Raw genomic sequence first — 21,658 nt, 5'->3', positions numbered from 1 at the left:
TAGCTTATTCCAGTTACTAATAAGCATGCACCCATTAAGAAAATGACTGTAAAAACTGTTAAATCCCAGTGGATTGATGAGGAATTGAAAAATGGTATGGTTGAGAGGGAGGAGGCAAAAGGAATGGCAAATAAGTCTGGCTGCACAACCGATTGGCAAACGTATTGCAAATTGAGAAATCATGTGACTTAACTGAATAAAAAGAAGAAGAAACAACACTATGAAACAAGGATCAATTACATAAAGAATTATAGTAAAAAGCTTTGGAGCGCCTTCAATGACATTTTGGGGAAAAAGGCAAACAGCTCCATCATTCATTGAATCAGATGGCTCATTTATCACAAAACCAACTGATATTGCCAACTACTTTAATACTTTTTTCATTGGCATGATTAGCAAACTTAGGCATGACATGCCAGCAACAATTGCTGACACTACACATCCAAGTATATCTGACCAAATTATGAAAGACAAGCAATGTAATTTTGAATTCCGTAAAGTGAGTGTGGAAGAGGTGAACAAATTATTGTTGTCTATTAACAATGACAAGCCACCGGGGTCTGACAACAATAATAGCGGACGATATTGCCACTCCTATTTGCCATATTTTCAATTTAAGTCTACTAGAATGTGTGTGCCCCCAGGCAAAGTCATTCCGCTACCTAAGAATAGTAAAGCCCCCTTTACTGTCTCAAACAGCCGATCAATTAGCCTGTTACCAACCCTTAGTAAACTATTGGAAAAAGTTGTGTTTGACCAGATACAATGCTATTTTATTGTAAACAAATTGACAACAAACTTTCAGCATGCTTATAGAAAAGGACATTCAACAAGCACAGCACTTACACAAATGACTGATGATTAGCTGAGAGAAATTGATGATAAAAAGATTGTGGGGGCTGTTTTGTTAGACTTCAGTGCGGCTTTTTACATTATCGATCGTAGTCTGCTGCTGGAAAAACGTATGTGTTATGGCTTTACACCCCCTGCTATAATGTGGATAAAGAGTTACTTGTCTAAAAGAACACAGAGGGTGTTCTTTAATGGAAGCCTCTCAAACATAATCCAGGTAGAATCAGGAATTCCCCAGGGCAGCTGTCTAGGCCCCTTGCTTTTTTCCATCTTCACTAAACACATGCCACTGGCTTTGAGTAAAGCCAGTGTGTCTATGTATGCAGATGACTCAACACTATACACGTCAGCTACTACAGCAACTGAAATAACTGCAACACTTAACAAAGAGTTGCAGTTAGTTTCGGAATGGGTGGCAAGGAATAAGTTAGTCCTGAATATTTGGGTGAAATCATTCACTAAACCCTAAACCTCAACTACATCTTGTAATAAATCATGTGGAATTGAGCAAGTTGAGGTGACTAAACTGCTTGGAGTAACCCTGGATTGTAGACTGTCATGGTCAAAGCATATTGATACAACAGTAGCTAAGATGGGGAGAAGTATGTCCATAATTAAGCACTGCTCTGCCTTCTTAACAACACTATCGACAAGGCAGGTCCTACAGGCGCTAGTTTTGTCACACCTAGACTACTGTTCAGTAGTGTGGTCAGGTGCCACAAAGAGGGACTTGGGAAAATTGCGGTTGGCTCAGAACAGGGCAGCACGGCTGGCCCTTAAAAGTGCACGGAGCGCTAACATTGATGACATGCATGTCAGTCTCTCCTGGCTTAGAGTGGAAGAGAGATTGTCTTCATCACTGCTTGTTTTTGTGAGAGGTGTCGACGAGCTGAATGTACCGAGCTGTCTGTTTAGAATACTGGCACACAGCTCGGACACCCATGCATACCCCACAAGACATGCACCAGAGGTCTCTTCACAGTCCCCAAGTCCAGAACGGACTATGGGAGGCGCACAGTTCTACATAGAGCCATGACTACATGGAACTCTATTCCACATCAGGTAACTGATGCAAGCAGTAGAATCAGATTTAAAAAACAGGTAAAAATACACCTTATGGAACACCGGGGACTGTGAAGAGACACACACACAGGTACATACACACATACATATAGACACTCATTCTACACACACGTACACATGGATGTTGTATTGTAAATATATGATAGTGGAGTAGTGGCCTGAGGGAACACACTAAATGTATTGGGTAAAGTGTTATGAAATATAATGTCATGTAATATTTTTAATTGTATATAACTGCCTTAATGTTGCAGGACCCCAGGAAGAGTAGCTGCTGCCTTGGCAGCAGCTAATGGGGATCCTTAATAAATACAAATAAAAATACACATCTCAAGCCCCTGACCGTTACACCAATAGATCTGAACCTCTTGACAAGGTTACCAGATGTTGGGTGAAGTCGCTACAATAAAATATGTCATCACAACCCAAGAACTAACCTAATTTCATTGTTTGTTTTTTGTTGTTATGGGAGGCTTTGTTGACAAACTCCCAGAAAAGTAATGTTACTCTTGTGATATGTCACTCCTTGATCACTACAGTCATATTAAAGGCCCAGTGCAGTCAAAAACATGATTTTCCTGTGTTTCATATATACACTACATGACCAAAAGTATGTGGACACCTGCTTGTTTAACATCTCATTCCAAAATCATGGGCATTAATATGGAGTTGGTTCCCCCTTTGCTGCTATATTAGCCTCCACTCTTCTGGGAAGGCTTTGCAAAAGATGTTGGAATATTGCTGCGGGGACTTGCTTCCATTCAGCCAAAAGAGCATTAGTGAGGTCGGGCACTGATGTTGTGTGATTAGGCCTGGCTCGCAGTCGGCGTTCCAATTCATTCCAAAGGTGTTCGATGGGGTTGGCTCTGTGCAGGCCAGTTAAGTTCTTCCACACCGATCTTGACAAACCATTTCTGTATGGACTTCTCTTTGTGCACAGGGGTTTCATGCTGAAACAGAAAAGGGCCTTCCCCAAACTGTTGCCACAAAATTGAAAGCACAGAATCGTCTAGAATGTCATTGTATGCTGTAGCATAAAGATTTCCCTTCACTGGAACTAAGGGGCCTAGCCCGAACCATGAAAAACAGACCATTATTCCTCCTCCACCAAACTTTACAGTTGGCACTATGCATTGGGACAGGTAGCGTTCTCCTGGCATCCGCCAAAGCCAGATTCATCCGTCGGATTGCCAGATGGTGAAGCGTGATTCATCACTCCAGAGAACGCGTTTCCTCTGCTCCAGAGTCCAATGGCGGCGAGCTTTACACCACTCCAGCCGATGCTAGGCATTGCACATGGTTATCTTAGGCTTGTGTGCGGCTGCTCGGCCATGGAAACCCATTTCATGAAGCTCCCGACGAACAGTCCTTGTGCTGACGTTGCTTCCTGAGGCAGTTTGGAACTTATTAGTGAGTGTTGCAACCGAGGACAGATGATTTTTATGCGCTTAAGCGCTCAGCGGTCCCATTCTGTGAGCTTGTTTGGCCTACCATTTCGCGGCTGAGCCGTTGTTGCTCCTAGACGTTTCAACTTCACAATAACAGCACTTACAGTTGACCGGGCAGCTCTAGCAGGGCAGAAATTTGACGAACTGACTTGTTGGAAAGGTGGCATCCTTTGATGGTGCCACATTGAAAGTCACTGAGCTCTTCAGTAAGGCCATTCTACTGCCAATATTTGTCTCTGGAGATTGCATGGCTGTGTGCTCGATTTTATACACCTGTCAGCAACTGGTGTGGCTGAAATAGCCGAATCCACTCATTTGAAGGGGTGTCCATAATACTTTTGTATATATAGTGTATTTCCACACTATGAGGTTTGAATAATACTGTGAAAATGATGATAATGCCCTTCTAGTGTAAGAGCTGATTGAAAAGATTGCCTGAAATTTCAGCCTGTTGTGGTGGGATGGAGTTTTGGCCTGCCTGGTGAATTAGTTAATAGACCAATAAAAAAGACAGTTCCAAACCTCTCTGCCAATAACAGCTCATTTTCAATTTCCCCCTCTCCTCTCAGACCACTCCCAGATAATCCTGGCTAAATTTTTGCTTGAGAAATTGCTCTTAGCTAAGAAGCTTTTTTTCTTTCTTATTGACCATTTTATTTGAAAACTATCCCAGTAAGGTTCTTAATTGTTACCCAGAAATGATTTGATACTGAGATCAAAACGGCTGCATTGGACCTTCAAAGCAATTAAATTAAAGCAGATCTCATGGTTTGCACCTTGCTATTGATTTTGTAGCATGCGATACGTGAGAGTTCTAATGCCCGCGTCAGTTGCCTGTGCTTTTGGTGTAGGTGTTAGAGCTCTCATCTCCGGACTGCAGGGTCGTAAGATTGCGCCCCTGTACGGCACTTCTCTCTCCTAGATATTGGTCAGCTACATTGGTGTCATTGGTGGGATGCCTAGGGGAGACATCTATGGGGATGGGCACATTGATGCTTCTGGAGAGAAGGGGGATACTGTAGCATGTGGTACATGAGAGCTCTAATGCCTACGTCTGTTGCCTGGGTTTTTGCCATAGGTGTTAAGAGCTTGATTGTCTCTGGACCGTAGGGGAGACATCTATGGGGCATTTATCTTGGCCAGGTCGCAGTTGTAAATGAGAACTTGTTCTCAACTGGCTTACTTGGTTAAATAAAGGTGAAATAAAATAAAATAAAAATAAATATGGGGCATGGGCACATGGATGCTTCTGGAGAGAAGGGGGATACTGTAGCATGTGGTACATGAGAGCTCTAATGCCTACGTCAGTTGCCTGGGTTTTTGCCATAGGTGTTAGAGCTTGATTGTCTCATGACCGTAGGGGAGACATCTATGGGGCATGGGCACATGGATGCTTCTGGAGAGAAGGGGGATACTGTAGCATGTGGTACATGAGAGCTCTAATGCCTACGTCTGTTGCCTGGGTTTTTGCCATTGGTGTTAGAGCTTAATTGTCTCCGGACCGTAGGGGAGACATCTATGGGGCATGGGCACTATTGTCTTCTTTCTCCTAGATATAGGTTGCCTATATTTTAGTTCGGAGGTCCGGTCTGTGATGGTAAACATGCAATTCTAAAGCTTCAAACAATACTCTATTATTACTTTTCCCCCTCACTTTTTCCCTGGCCACTACTGGTTATGTGAGCATGCATTTCTTGTCGCTGGGGCTGCAGCATACCGTATTCGGAAAAAGTAAAAATTATCCAAAAGATTCAAAACGTGTTTTTCTTATAAGACCTGAGATTGGCAAATTGGCCCAAACACATTTCACATTTTTCCTCATACTTATTCATCACTGCTAGTATCTGCTAAAAAGTGTAATGCCCTTCGAATCATCTCCTTTTAGTATTTTCATATGGTCGCGTTTCCAGTATGTGAGCGCAAGGCAGTAGAACCAAAGATAACTAATTAAAGATGCAATATGCAGAAATCACTCCGCCATTTCCTGGTTGCTAAAATTCTAATAGTTTGCTTAATTTCAGTTTATGTAACAAAACAAGCAGTCATTGTGTAGAGAATCATATACCCCACAAGATATGCCACCAGAGGTCTCTTCACAGTCCCCAAGTCCAGAACAGACTATGGGAGGCGCACAGTACTACATAGCCATGACTACATGGAACTCTATTCCACATCAAGTAACTCATGCAAGCAGTAAAAAAGAGATAAAAATACACCTTATGGAACAGCGGGAACTGTGAAGAAACACACACACACACAGGCACAGACACACAAGTACACATGGATTTTGTGTTGTAGATATGCGTAGTAGAGTAGTGGCCTGAGGGCACACACTTAATGCGTTGTGAATTATGTTGTGAAATGTAATGTAATGTTTTTTGTATATAACTGCCTTAATTTTTCTGGTCCCCGGAAGAGTATCTGCTGCCAATGGGGATCCATAATAAATACAAACACAAATCATTGTACCATCTAAACCGCTGTGAAGTATATTTTCCATAAGAGAAAATAGTGTATTTTCAGCTGTTAGAAGCTGGTGTACAAAACCGAAAGTAAAAGACCCAAAAACGGAAACTTAAGAACGGGCAGCATAGAAATAGCGCACATAGAACACATCTACGGCTTCTTAAACTTGCTTATAAGGAGAATAAAAGATCTATAACTCAATTTCTATGTGACTTTGGTTTTGTGGGCCAAAAAAGTTACATATTGCAGCGTTGAAGATAAGGGGAAGGGGTAGTGGTGGAGGGGAATTATACTTTGCCAATCAGACGTAGTTACTAGGCGGGCCTGAAATTTCATTGGACCAATCAAGGTTCTCCCACCTGACGCCCGTCAATCAGCTGAGCTCCCTTCGACGGATAGGTTACAACTACAATGTAGCCAGAGTTTTGAACGGTAGGTCGTTCTTCAGTTAGTGTGATGCCATAGAGGAATTTTGGCCAGGAATGTCCTACTTTCACAAGCATTTTTCGACTTTCAAAGTCATACGATTTTTGTCATTGCAAAGGCCTGTTAGCATAATGTAGCTAACAGTATATTTTTTTGCTAGCAAGAACTGTATTCTGTCTCAGCTATTCATTGAGCGGCATGCAGGCAGCTAGCTAGCGTTAAATAGTCCCTAGCCTAGGCAGTCTCACACGTTTCTTACTTTGCTGTGGACAACAATTAAAATGCGAATTGACTGGAAGAACTAGCTAGCTAGTACAGCGCAAAATAATGATATGGGTCAAAGGGATATTGTATCCTACGAGACGGTGAGAAGGAAAAGCGGAATTCGAACTGCCTCGATGTGTCGTTTGGATGTGGAGTCTGCCGTGAAAGGACCTGAACAACATGGAAATGACCTCCCTTCGTCAAGGTAATATACTTTAGTCAATCAAGATAATTGACTTGTTACAATGTTAGCTATTTTTAAAACTCAGTCTGACTGCCACAAGGAAAACTTAATAACTAGCTAACTAAACCTAGCTAGCTCGTTACCTACTAATTTGGCTAACGTTAGCTTAGTTGGCTAGCCAAATTCTCGACTGCTCGCTAGGATAGTGGATGTCGTGAGCTTACGTTAGTTAGCCACATTAGCCAAGTTAGCTGCCTTCCTCCACAACACGAAAAACACAACTTTCAAAATTGGTTTAGGATAACTACTTTGGCATATGTCTAGAGCTACCCGAAAAGCATCAGTCGAAGAACTTGCTCAATTCACTTGTAAACGAACGTTCGCTGACCTGTCGACCATAGTTGCTAACTACCGTTAGTGCATGTAGTTCCAGAGTGCACTGCTCTGTTGCGTAATGGATCAACTCGGCTAGTTATAATTTACTGTGGTAACAATCGAGGTCGACACATTTGAAAAGTGGAGTTATCTAACATTCTATCATCGGAATGTAATTTTTTGTTGCATTCTGGCGAGTGATTCATGTAGCTAGTTGTCTCTGACACTTGCAGCTCATTGTAGCCAATACGAGGTTGTATCAGCCGTCCAATTTCATTTGGCAAAATGTAGGCTAGGTGTCTGCCCTACACTAAGATTATTAAATGATTCAGATTCCTCTGGTTTGTTCAACACCACATTCTGTTCTTTGTCGTGTGAAAGCAGCCTGCGAAAATATATCTTATTTTGCAAATATAGATTGCAGAAGAGCCTTTCCAGTAAGATATTAAAATGTGCTCAACTGCACCACGTTTACACACGGCCGATATGGGATATTTGGATCCGATTTTAGTGGAAATGTTAACAGAGAGCCGATATTTTTATAAAAAAACAAACATTTTCTGTATGATTGTGTTTAAAACAGCCCTACAAAGATACTCATAAAGCAGATTTCTAAAATTTGAAGAAATAACATTAATGTAAGCACCAAACAAAATTTAGGAGCACCAGAAATGTTTTTTTTAAATGGAAAAACGGTTACACTAGTGGAAGGAGGATAAACTGCACTGATTACAGCAACAACAAAAACATTAGCAGCCTCATGCTAGGCAGCTGGAAAACAATGACATAGGACATTTTCAATGTATTGGCATTAGCTATGTTATCATTGATTGTAGGGCTGTAGCCACTGAATTCTGGTAGTTGTCACTTGAAAGGAAAAACGTCAATCACAAAATTAGCCGCAGGCACAGCGCTGCCTCTCGCCCCAAGCATTGCCTCAGTGAACAGTCCTTGCTATCCGGGTTCCTTTGGGCGTCTATACCCCCCATTGAAGTTGACATTTAAATTGGTTAAGGGTAGGGTTTAGCGTAGGGACGTCCCAAGGATACCGGATAGCACTAACCCTCAGTGAACGACATCAGGTACTCTCACACTGGAGTGGCAAAATGTGAATTTGGGCCAGTCCCTGACAAGTGGCAACCCAAACATCAAAACATAGCTACGAAGTAGTAACCTGCTATGTTTTTGAATTACAGAGTTTGAGGAATACCCTTTGCAAAAAGCTCTTAGTACAACACCTGCTTTACATTTGGGCATAGCATCAATTGTTTGTCATGACACCAACCCCCTACCATGGCTCTTAACAGTATATTGCCAGTGTGCATTTTTTGCACTTTATTGAGCTGGCAAGCTTCTAGCTATTCATCACTCACTGTAGAAGCAGTAACAGTTCACTCTCCTGTCTAACTGGTGCAGTTGGGTTATCGGCTGGGCGGTATAACCTATTTTACTATATACCAGTATTGATGCACGGACCGGTTTGAGATTTTACTTTACCTTCTGTAACGGTATTTCAAAGTTTGGTTTGTTAAATGTGATACGGAACTCCGGCACGTATAATGTCTGTTTTTATACACTGCTAAAAAAAATAAAGGGAACACTTAAACAACACAATGTAACTCCAAGTCAATCACATCTGTGAAATCAAACTGTCCACTTAGGAAGCAACACTTATTGACAATAAATGTCACATGCTGTTGTGCAAATGGAATAGACAACAGGTGGAAATTATAGGCAATTAGCAAGACACCCCCAATAAAGGACTGGTTTTGCAGGTGGTGACCACAGACCACTTCTCAGTTCCTATGCTTCCTGGCTGATGTTTTGGTCACTTTTGAATGCTGGCGGCGCTTTCACTCTAGTGGTAGCATGAGACGGAGTCTACATCCCACACAAGTGGCTCAGGTAGTGCAGCTCATCCAGGATGGCACATCAATGTGAGCTGTGGCAAGAAGGTTTGCTGTGTCTGTCAGCGTAGTGTCCAGACCATGGAGGCGCTACCAGGAGACAGGCCAGTACATCAGGGGACGTGAAGGAGGCCGTAGGAGGGCAACAACCCAGCAGCAGGACTGCTACCTCCGCCTTTGTGCAAAGAGGAGCAGGAGGAGCACTGCCAGAGCCCTGCAAAATGACCTCCAGCAGGCCACAAATGTGCATGTGTCTGCTCAAACGGTCAGAAACAGACTCCATGAGGGTGGTATGAGGGCCCGACGTCCACAGGTGGGGGTTGTGCTTACAGCCCAACACCGTGCAGGATGTTTGGCATTTGCCAGAGAACACCAAGATTGGCAAATTCACCACTGGCGCCCTGTGCTCTTCACAGATGAAAGCAGGTTCACACTGAGCACATGTGACAGACGTGACAGAGTCTGGAGACGCCGTGGAGAACATTCTGCTGCCTGCAACATCCTCCAGCATGACCAGTTTGGCGGTGGGTCAGTCATGGTGTGGGGTGGCATTTCTTTGGGGGGCCGCACAGCCCTCCATGTGCTCGCCAGAGGTAGCCTGACTGCCATTAGGTACCGAGGTGAGATCCTCAGACCCCTTGTGAGACCATATGCTGGTGCGGTTGGCCCTGGGTTCCTCCTAATGCAAGACAATGCTAGACCTCATGTGGCTGGAGTGTGTCAGCAGTTCCTGCAAGAGGAAGGCATTGATGCTATGGACTGGCCCGCCCGTTCCCCAGACCTGAATCCAATTGAGCACATCTGGGACATCATGTCTTGCTCCATCCACCAACGCCACGTTGCACCACAGACTGTCCAGGAGTTGGCGGATGCTTTAGTCCAGGTCTGGGAGGAGATCCCTCAGGAGACCATCCGCCACCTCATCAGGAGCATGCCCAGGCGTTGTAGGGAGGTCATACAGGCACGTGGAGGCCACACACACTACTGAGCCTCATTTTGACTTGTTTTAAAGGACATTACATCAAAGTTGGATCAGCCTGTAGTGTGGTTTTCCACTTTAATTTTGAGGGTGACTCCAAATCCAGACCTCCATGGGTTGATAAATTTGATTTCCATTGATTAATTTTTGTGTGATTTTGTTGTCAGCACATTCAACTATGTAAAGAAAAAAGTATTTAATAAGATTATTTCATTCATTCAGATCTAGGATGTTATTTTAGTGTTCCCTTTATCTTTTTGAGCAGTGTAGTTTACTCCATTTGTTTCTTGAGTCATCTCTCACACTACTGCTGCTGCATGCGGCTAACCACACCAAGCGATGCCTTCTGTCACTCAAGGAGGGAGCTTTTGCTCGACCACAGAGTCACGAGCACTTTCTTGTCGTTCACTCCGCATGGTCAGATGGATGCAACAATGTTGGTGACATGCTGCTTTCCACGAGCGTTCAATAATTACACAATTCATTTGTGTATCTTACTGTCTGCAAACGACTGTTTGCTAGTTTGTCTTTTCTTACCTAGGTGTGGCTAAAATTATTTGTGTTAGCCACTAATGCTAATCTCTAGTTAGCTGGCTAGTTAGCTTGCTAAATGTACTAAGAGTCAGAGCAAACGTAGCTAGTTAATACTGCCTGGTACCAGTGCTGGTGTAGGCCTAGATAAGCATGTTTGTGCAACGGTATCTTATCAGAAAGGAATAGGTGAAGCATGAATATGTTGGCTAGCTAGCTGCATGAAGTATGAAAACATGTAATGTAACATTTAATTAGGGTAACCTGGAAACACTGACGAAAACCTTGGTTCCTACCCTGTCAATTCTTCACTGGCTTATTCATTTGTCATGTCAAACATAGATGTGTCTACTTTTCATGTGTGTGTGTGCACCGAACAGTCGGAAAACCTGTGACCTGTGTGCCATAATGTGCCTGCATTCCATACAGAACCAGGCTAATAATGACTAGCCATCTTTTTAAATTAGCGTGCCCCTGTGTTCTTGCATTGATTTTGATAGATTTACTGTAACAGCAAAGAAAAGAGACTTAAAATAAAGTGCAGAATGTTTTTATTGCAGATTTGAAACTGCTATGTTTTATGCAAAATCTTCTCGAGGGCAGAATTGGGGAAAAAAAAACTACTTGATACCAAAACAATAAGCTATTTCCTCCATTTTTTTTTTAATCTCTCACCAGGTTTTCACTCTCTCATAGAAAAACAAAATTGGATGTTCTATTTTTGAAGTCCACCACAATGCTTAAACCACATCAGAGGACTATTTCTGAGGTCTGTGAAAAATCAGAGAAATGTAGACTTAAAAAATACATAGCAACAAGTCAGTCATTCATGAAGTGTCATGTGAATTTCTATCTCTAATTCAACCTAAGCTTGAATCATTACCAGAGGTTGTAAAGCAATGATTCAAGGTCCACAATCCACAAGTAATTATCGGTAACTTTTATTCAAGGAGAGCTCTCCTCAAAAACACAAATATCCTGTTTTTTATACCCCTTGACAAACAAAGACACTATGCTCCTCCCACCTTTAGGTGGCTTTCTTAAACAGTTCCCGCCTTCCCCCTTGAATAGTTAGTAACGCCCCCTCTGTTAGTGGGTTGACACTACATGATAATTCTAACATTTATACTGTGTTTGGGGTGAAATTCTTTAGTCATTATTCTTAAAATCCAAATTAATCTAACATGAAGTGAAAAACATGCACATTCAATAAGTCAATAACCGGTTGCAACCTTACAAAGGTTGGCATATAGAAAGGGGTCAGATCTTCCGTCTCAATTCACTTAAAATGAACCAAATACCTGTTTACGCCGGTCGCTGCCAGCAATACAATTCTGATGTATTTTTTTCCTGTCTATGGTATTCAGCTTCTCCTGCTAGATATGACAGACTGCAACATGATTCAATCTGCTTTGTCATTGCTGAGCGCAGCCATGTCTTCAACCAAATGAAATCAGAATGAACTCAACATTTATAGCACTTGGGCTACAGTTGGCCAAGATGTGGAGTTGAACCGATATTTCCAGTCTGTGTGTGATATGTTAATTGCTTTGCAACGTGCTTTACCAGACTGCCGTATAACTCAAATCCAAATTCTCACCTGTTCGTCGTCTTCCTGCCTCAACATGGGCGGTGCTCTCTATCTCCCTCTCTACTGCCTGTTTCTGACCCCTGCCATTACAACCAAATTAGTTCAGAATGCAGGCAACATTTGTTATAGCACTTGGGCTACAGTGAGCAAAGATGAGGAGTTGAACTGATGGTGAGAGCAAAGCTTCTAGGTCAGTAGCTTCAGCCCAACATCAAGTAGCGTTGGGAATGGCCAGGGACCTCACAATACGATATCATGATACTTGGGTGCCGATATGTCTTGTGAATCTCATGATTCTATACATAGGCCTATTGTGATTCAATACTGATTTTATTGCTGTTCTATGGCCCAAACAAATTGCTCACCATACGTGATTCAGAGGAGAACTGGGTGAAAGTGTTGTGGTCAGATGAGACCAAAATCGAGCTCTTTGGGATCAGCTCAACTCGACGCGTTTGGAGGAGGAGGAATGCTGCCAATGACCCCAAGAACACCATCCCCACCGTCAAACATGGAGGTAGAAACATTATGCTTTGGGGGTGTTTTTCTGCTAATGGGACAGGACAACTTCACCGCATCAAAGGGACGATGGACGGGGCCATGTACCGTCAAGTCTTGGGTGAGAACCTCCTTCCCTCAGCCAGGGCATTGAAAATGGGTCGTGGATGGGTATTCCAGCATGACAATGACCCAAAACACGGCCAAGGCAACAAAGGAGTGGCTCAAGAAGCACATTAAGGTCCTGGAGTGGCCTAGCCAGTCTCCAGACCTTAATCCCATAGAAAATCTGTGGAGGGAGCTGAAGGTTTGAGTTGCCAAACGTCAGCCTCGAAACCTTAATGACTTGGAGAAGATCTGTAAAGAGGAGTGGAACAAAATCCCTCCTGAGATGTGTGCAAACCTGGTGGCCAACTACAAGAAGCGTCTGACCTCTGTGATTGCCAACAAGGGTTTTGCCACCAAGTACTAAGTCATGTTTTGCAGAGGGGTCAAATACTTATTTCCCTCATTAAAATGCAAATCAATTTATAACATTTTTGACATGCGTTTTTCTGGATTTTTTTGTTGTTATTCTGTCTCTCACTGTTCAAATAAACCTACCATTAAAATTATAGACTGATCATGTCTTTGTCAGTGGGCAAATGTACAAAATCAGCAGGGGATCAAATACTTTTTTCCCTCACTGTATGTCTGCTGCAGAGGGACGAGAGGTCATGAGAAAACAACAAGTTTTGATCAGTCATCGTGGAAATAAAATGGCTGAAAACAAATTGTCACCCTATTTTTAAAAGATGAACAAGCTATGAATACTGGCATTTTGGTGCAGGTACAGCCGACTAGCGGAAAAATAATATTGCGATATTGTCAAATATCACTAACTATCAATGTTTTTAGTTTTTATCGCTACTTACAAGTGCCTGATTGACTGACTATTGGCCAGACAATGTTTTTTTCTTCTTCTCCATATTATGTCTATTGCCGGTATGCTACCTAGGAAAGTGCTAAGAATACCCCATTTCTAAATATGTTGCCTTAGAAATAAGGTTAATGAAATCAATAACTTGCCAATATCGGAGAACATTCATATATACTGGCGATCTCTGACACTCCCTTAGATAATACCTTTGATACAGCAGTAGCAATACAGGGATATAACATCTACAGAAGAGACCGGAATGCCTATGTGATTGTGGGGGGGGATTTGATACAGTTGCATATCGGGATATTGTTTGCTGTACCTGCACCACAACTAATATTTTCAAGTAGGGACCCCATTTTGTTTTCAGCACTTTTATTTCCATGACTGATCAACACTTATTTTCTCATGACTCTCTCCTTCTGCAGCAGACATGATGAGAAATGTTTGGAACATCGAATTGCAATAATATCACAGTATCGAATTGCAATGCATATAGTATCGTGCTAGTATTGTGAGGTCCCTGGCAATTCCCAGCCCCACTATGGAGGTGTTGCTGCATATATTCAGAGCCATATTCCTGTAAAGCATAGAGAGGATGTCCTATCTGTTGTTGAAGTGTTGTGGTTGCAGGTTCACAGGTCTCCTCTAAAGCCTCTTCTTTTGGAGTGCTGCTATAGCCCACCAAGTGCTAAGTCAGTATCTGGATAATGTGTGAAATGCTTAAATGTAAAATCAAATCAAATTTTATTTGCCACATGCGCCGAATACAACAGGTGTAGACATTACAGTGAAATGCTTACTTACAAGCCCTTAACCAACAATGCAGTTAAAAAATAATAAAGTAAAATAACTAAAGAGCAGCAGTAAAATAAAATAACAGTACAGAGTCAATGTGCGGGGGCACCGGCTAGTCGAGGTAATTGAGGTAATATGTACATGTGGGTAGAGTTAAAGTGACTATGCATAAATAATAAACAGAGTAGCAGCAGTGTAAAAGAGGGGGATGGGGAAGGGTGGGGGGGGGGGGGGGGGGCAGTGCAAATAGTCTGGGTAGCCATGATTAGCTGTTCAGGAGTCTTATGGCTTGGGGGTAGAAGCTGTTGAGAAGCCTTTTGGACCTAGACTTGGCGCTCCGGTACTGCTTGCCGTGTGGTAGCAGAGAGAACAGTCTATGACTAGGGTGGCTGGAGTCTTTGACTATTTTTAGGGCCTTCTTCTGACACCGCCTGGTATAAAGGTCCTGGATGGCAGGAAGCTTGGCCACAGTGATGTACTGGGCCGTACACTCTACCCTCTGTAGTGCCTTGCGGTCGGCGGCCGAGCAGTTGCCATACCAGGCGGTGATGCAACCAGTCAGGATGCTCTCGATGGTGCAGCTGTATAACTTTTTGAGGATCTGAGGACCCATGCCAAATCTTTTCAGTCTCCTGAGGGGGAATAGGCTTTGTCGTGCCCTCTTCACAACTGTCTTGGTGTGTTTGAACCATAATAGTTTGTTGGACACCAAGGAACTTGAAGCTCTCAACCTGTTCCACTACAGCCCTGTCGATGAGAATGGGGGCGTGCTCAGTCCTCGATGATGATGTGATAACAGATGTCTATTTTCTGGTTGACCTGAAATATTTACTGGTTTTCATCAAGCTGTCCACAGTTCAACATTTACCTGCTCTGTCGCAGTCTACCATTTGAAGACTACATAAGTAAATGTCATGCTATTTGTATTTTGAGTAAATTCAAGCACCACCCCGTTCCCTTGAGTCTCAACTACTCGAGCATGCGAGCAGTATATTAGTTGTAACCTTCACACAAGTGTTTCCGCAGCAGTCATTTAACTCTGGCGCTGCACCACGACAAAATCATGAACAAATATTTGTCGAGGCGCACTTTGACGATATTAGAACAGTCCACAATTACTTTTCCTCTGCAAACAAAACGAGTAATGAATAGAAAAATCAATAAATATTGGTTGCCCAACAGCTTATCGACAAAACAATCGACCAGTCGACTAAATGGGGTCAGCCCTAGTGAAATGTGATAACTATAGTATCCCTAACTAGCATTGAAAAAGTTTATCCAGTCTTCTATAATTAATTAAGAATCTTCTGGAAAGCTCTTGTAACGTCAGTAGGCTACAGCTATGCTTCCGAATGGGAGAGGTCCCAAATTATTTTAAACATACAAAATACCTTTTTTCACCTTTCATTCAGAACCTAAATTGAACCTTACTGCAACGTCTGGGGAAAATACGTATTTTCAACTTCATTTTGCTAACTGGGACTATTCTAGTTTTGCAGGGGGTGATTATTTGGTCTCGCCTTTGGTGGCAGAAAGGCAACGACCGGCTCTGGCTATAGATCAGGCCCTATTCGGACGGGATTAATTTTACTGGGGGAGGTCGGGTAATGTAATTACAGTGCATTCGGAAAGTATTCAGACCCCTTTACTTTTTCCACATTTTGTTACGTTACAGCCTAATTCTAAAATGGATTAAATAGTTTTTTCCCTCATCAACCTACACAAAATACCCCATAATTACTAAGCAAAAACAGGTTTTTAGAATTTTCTTTGCAAAAAAAAGAACTTGAATATCACATTTATATAAGTATTCAGACCCTTTCTTTCCTCAGTACTTTAAAGCTCATTTGGCAGCGATTACAGACTCGAGTCTTCTTGGGGATGACGCTACAAGCTTGGCACACCTGTATTTAGAGTTTCTTCCATTCCTCTCAGCAGATCCTCCCAAGCTGTCAGGTTGGATGGGGAGCGTCGCTGCACAGCTATTCTCAGGTCTCTCCAGAGATGTTGAAGTCCGGGCTCTGGCTGGGCCACTCAAGGACATTCAGAGACTTGTCCCAAAGCCACTCCTGCGTTTTCTTGGCTGTGTGCTTAGGGTTGTTGTCCTGTTGGAAGGTGAACCTTCGCCCCCAGTCTGAGGTCCTGAGCGCTCTGGAGCAGGTTTTCATCAAGGCTCTCTCTGTGCATTGCTCCGTTCATCTTTGCTTCGATCATGACTAGTCTCCCAGTCCCTGCCGCTGAAAAACATCCAAACAGCATGATGCTGCCAATACCATGCTTCACCGTAGGGATGGTGCCAGGTTTCCTCCAGACATGACGCTTGGCATTCAGGCCAAGGAGTTCAATCTTGGTTTTATCAGACCAGAGAATCTTGTTTCTCATGGTTGGAGAGTCCTTTAGGTGCCTTTTGGCAAACTTCAAGCGGGCTGTCATATGCCTTTTACTGAGGAGTGGCTTCCGTCTGTCCACTACCATAAAGTCCTGATTGGTGGAGTGCTGCAGAAATGGTGAATCGACATCCCTGTGTTTTGAGAAATGTCTGAGTTTGACATGTTGCTCGCAGTTTGCGCAAGTAAACAAAAATGTATTCAATAAATTAAACTAAGTGCTGCACATAAGCTGTATATGAATAGGTTACATGTAGCCTATCAACTTTCAGTGAATGTTTGTTTTGTCCGTATGAATTGAATATTGCCAAATGCATCAGGAAAAATATTGAGCCTATTTAATGCAGCCCTTGCTGATCGCAAAGCAGCAGCATACAACTGACCTAAAATGTTTGGAAATAAGTTAACTTTCTCATCCGTAGCCTTAAAATCTATCTCAAGTGCAATTGCACTGTTTAGCTCACGTTTTGAAGGCTGTTGGGCAATTAGGATGTACTGCGGATAGCTAAAATATCCTAATGACTATGATCACACTTCCTCAATTCAAAGAGTATGGCGACACTAGAAAAGATGGTTTAGAAACTTGGGAACCACGCTTAAGTTATCAGTGTGGCCCTATCACCTGGTCATGTTGAAATACTGTATCTTCACGCCTAGAATAAAAACCTCCAGGCGTTTTGCCAGTAACCGAAAGGTCGCTGGTTCTAATCCCCGAGCCGACTAGGTGAAAAATCTGTCTGTGCCCTTGAGCAAGGCACTTAACCCTAATTGCTCATGTAAGTCGCTCTGGATAAGAGCGTCTGCTAAATGACTAAAATTTAAATGTAAATAATTGTCAATTTATAAAAAATAAAAAAAGGTTTACAGGGGGCAGTTCGGGGAAAAAACGAATCCTGTCCGAATCGTCCTCTGGTGTGACGGACGTTCTGGAGTAATAATTACATAATGAACGTTCTCTAGTAATACTAGTCAAGTGCGAATAGGTCTTTGATCACGTGCATGCGATGCATACATGTGTCATGTAAAGAGAGCAAGGTTTGAGGGAATAGGGAATGTTTTTCCTAAACAAATGAAGGATTTCGGTAACAGAACTTTTCAGTCAGAAATGGCTGTAATTATGTTGTAGCTTCAATACAGACAGCGCGATAAACACTTGGATGTTCTGTAGTGGGCGCTGCAGCAGGAAGGAGAGAGAACAGGTGCTAGTCAGTCAATTGCTGTTTTATTTTAAAATTATTTAATTTTTTACACAGCGCAGCAAGTCTGAGCCGACCCAGCACAATCAAATCAATTGCTGGTCGGACTCCCTCTAGTCATTTGTGTGTCTTAATTATTTAAGCAAACCATGTTCTTAAAGCATCAGACAAGCTCAGTGAATATAGTTGATTTGATTAAAACACATAGGATGTGTCAATATATGGAAAAATACACGTTTAAAAATTCCAACCAATCGATTGGTTGAAAGAACAGACGACTCTTGGTTGACCAAGATTTTCTTTAGTCGGGGACAGCCGTAGTATGTTGCATAGCCCTTCACATTAACTTAGGCCCATTACTTAAGTCTGACAATGTTCTTCCTGAGTATTTCTGTAGAGAACATCGCAAGCACACCCTTCAGATTACCAATCTCTTCTGAACATGAATAAATTAAAGCCACAAAGCACAACAGGAGAATAAAATGGGACCATGCCACTCGAGACCATTCCACCAGAGAGACGCACTGCAGAGATTGCAGCAATATGGCTATTGGAAGAATGATGATCAGTGAAGGACGGGCCACAATTTAAAAAAAAAATGTTTTTAATGATTTTTTTCAATAGCCAGGACAGCAGATGGGGCTCATGCCACTTCAATATTGAGATGGATGAGTCAGTCTTTAAGAAGAAACGGGTAGTTTGTAGGAGTCCGCTTTGAACAACATATTTTTTAGTCTGAAATTGCTCCAGAATTCTGCCTTCAATTTTACGATTTTTAGTAGTGTAGGCCTTTGTCTGGACTGTCTGACATCAGGGCCTAACATTTTATTTTTGGTACACCAGCCACCGTGGCAGGTAGATTTTTTAAATCTATCAGCCACTCAGATTTTCTACCAGCCAAAATATTTCCACCTCGCTATAATTACACCCAACACAAAAAAACAGAAGAACATGCTTTGTAATGAATCTAAAACAAATGTATTACTAGTAGTGATGTGGTATATTGTTTAATTTCAAATAACTTTTTGTGACCTGAGTCTTTTAACCAAAATATCACAGATGAGACTATGTTCACCAGCCCCTTTAAGGGTGGGAGGTTACTGTGGTATTGCGACTTGTCATGTTTCTGTCTGTGAGATTGAGTCTGACTAGTAGCAGCATTGTCTTCTCTTCCCTAGCAGTTGAAACTCAAACATTGAAAACCAACCTAACTTGTGAACAACGTAAATAGCCAAGAAACACAAGGACAAAGTCTAACTTCAGTAGACTTTCATTTCAAGTAATTTAGACCAACTTCAATCAGCTCTTCACCTGCGCACAGTTAGGCAGTGCTAGGTGTGGGATAGGCTATTCGTAGTTTTTTGACTTTGTGCGATTTAATTTACCAGCTATGAAACAAAACGGCAGAAATACTTTGATAACCGCTACTGCAGCATTTGTTACTATAAATGTGATCATACTTGACTTTCTATTCACAAATGGAGTGAAATGTGAGCATTGTGGAGCCCTGACCATCTGCCAACGTGGCTGGTGAAATAGACATCTTACCCGACCAAAGTCTACCCGCAGATGGCGTGTTAATTTTAGGCCCTGTCTGACATCCTTCTCTTACTGTTCCCTCCACAGGTACATGGTGGGCCGCGGGGTGAAGCGTAAGCTTAGGGTATGCGAGGACCTGATGCTGGACCTGCCATACCCTCAGCAGAGGCAGCTGGTGCTGGACCTGTGCCTGGACAAGCTCCAGAGCTACCAGCGGCAAGCTGAGCCCAGCCTGCACCGCTCGGTGCTGCTGGCTAACACTCTGCGCCAGATTAAACAGGAGATGAGGCAGGAGGGAGGCCCGCACCCTCTGGATTCCCCCCCTCCAGCCCCCTCACTGCCTCGCGTGCCCTCCGACTGCCCCTCCACCCTAGTGACTGCACTGTCCTCACCCTCACTGCTTTGTGAAGATGACGCAGAGTCTGCCTGCACAGGGCTTCCTGAGAGACGGGGGTCGGAGGACGACAGAAAGTTGCCGGTTCTGCTGTTTGGATCCTTTGAAATCACAAACTCCACCAGTTACCTGACGGACCTGCAGCTGGACGACATCTTCGAGGACATTGACACGTCAATGTACGACCCGTCTGACTTCTCTGTCCTGGCCTGCCCCCCTCCCAGCGGGAGCAGCAGAGCCTCCTTGGGGAATGACGACAACCTCAAGGGATTCTCCACCTGCACCTCCTCCAGCATCACCCTGCAGCGGTGTCTCAACGACCTCAACGACCTCAACGACCTCGACCACATCATGGAGATCCTGGTGCGCTCCTGACTGACTGATTTGGCGCCATATCACAGCTGCCCATCATTTTATGATCTTGGGGTGGGAAGAATGACTAATAGATTTTTTAAGTCTCTATTTTTATACAAAGAACTTGGAATATTTATACAAAAGTACTGACAGTTACCTGCCCAATATACCTCTACTGTATGATGAATGCATATTTCTGGTGGCCCGCTGGTGCCAGCTTTTCCTTGAACAAGATTACATTTAATAAGCAGTGACTTAGAGCAACAAACACAAAGTATTACCGTTTACTTATTTATATTGGATTCACCAGGACGACCTGTGAAACAAGGACATTTTTGTGGATGGATTCCACCATGTATTTCTGGAGCATTACAATAATTTATCAATAATTAAATAGACTGGGACTTCAGTACTCACACTACCTCGCTCTAAAACCAACAGCTCTCTGTCTGACTATTCAAAGAGCTTCACTTATTGTGTTCCGATTGGTCTTGTTCCTTTTAACATAGAAAACTGTCAATAATGCAGATATTTTATCGCCAGAGAATGCCTTCCTGCTGATGTGAGTCTCAAAACATAGCCGATAATTCTGTGACTTTACACTGATGCCTTGTCCATCCATTTTGGTCATTTTAATCAGATGGTAGCGGACAACAAAATGTAATCTGCACTAGAATTTGATGAATATTTGGTTTGCGGTTTAGTCGCTTACATGTTTTGAGAATCTCAAGGTGACATTGTATTGATTACTTGGGATGATCAATGTTTTGTTAGACTCTGGAAAATGCATTCGTTTGAATATTTAGTGGTGTCTGTCTCATTTGAAGAGCTGTACATACATTTGAATACAATGTATATTTTCCACTTTAACGATTGTTAAAAAATGCAGACACCGAGGTATCCATAGACTTGGAATAGTCCCAGTCGCTATTCACGTAATAATAAAGGAATTCCCCTCGACCACGCCCACAAATTGAGGAAAATCAGCATTCTTTCCTATTGACCTCCATTGTAAAAGAGGCAACAATTATATTTTTGTGTTATATAGAAATAACAAAACGTGCCGAAAAGCTGCTGTGTTCCGACCTACGGTTCGCAATGCTCCCACGTAGGGAAATGGAGCCTGCCAGAAGAGCCTTGTTTGTGGCTTCAGGCTATTTGGTGTGGGAAATGTGGGGTCGCAGTATCCAAGTAGGCTACACGTAGCTATGTGTGTGGAAAACATTTAATCACAGGTAAGACATTTAACTTGTTTAGTACAGTCCGTTTGTAACTCCACTTACTACTTGTAGCCGTATAGTCTTTGTTTTGTGTTGGTCTTTGCATGCTTTATGTTCCGGTCGGGAGCTAGCTAGCACTCACAAGTGGCTATTTATTTTATTTAACCGTTATTTAACTAGGCAAGTCAGTTAAGAACAAATTCTTATATACAATGACGGCCTACCAAAAGGCATCCTGCGGGGACGGGGG

At 42.7% G+C, this 21,658-nt stretch overlaps 1 protein-coding gene across 1 annotated transcript; it reads left to right on the top strand.

The window, feature by feature from the left end:
- The first annotated feature begins 6,281 nt into the window (after positions 1–6,281).
- LOC311106445 (SERTA domain-containing protein 2-like) lies at positions 6,282–21,156 on the top strand. Its single transcript, XM_084148784.1, has 2 exons — positions 6,282–6,741; positions 19,528–21,156. The coding sequence occupies exons 1-2, from the start codon at positions 6,605–6,607 to the stop codon at positions 20,207–20,209; spliced, it is 819 nt and encodes a 272-aa protein (XP_084004910.1). The 5' UTR covers positions 6,282–6,604; the 3' UTR covers positions 20,210–21,156.
- Positions 21,157–21,658: the final 502 nt, after the last annotated feature.

The sequence above is a fragment of the Coregonus lavaretus genome (genome assembly GCF_964263955.1).
Source record: "Coregonus lavaretus genome assembly, chromosome: 31".
Classification (NCBI taxonomy): domain Eukaryota; kingdom Metazoa; phylum Chordata; class Actinopteri; order Salmoniformes; family Salmonidae; genus Coregonus; species Coregonus lavaretus.
Note: the sequence above shows the minus strand (reverse complement) of the source record. Positions and strands in the feature narration are given on the sequence as shown.

Excerpts from the sequence above, each read along its gene's own strand:
- LOC311106445 (XM_084148784.1), top strand. The coding sequence starts at position 6,605 with ATGGGTCAAAGGGATATTGTATCCTACGAGACGGTGAGAAGGAAAAGC. Across the intron at positions 6,742-19,527 it reads AATGACCTCCCTTCGTCAAG|GTACATGGTGGGCCGCGGGG; the intron begins GTAATATACTTT and ends TTCCCTCCACAG.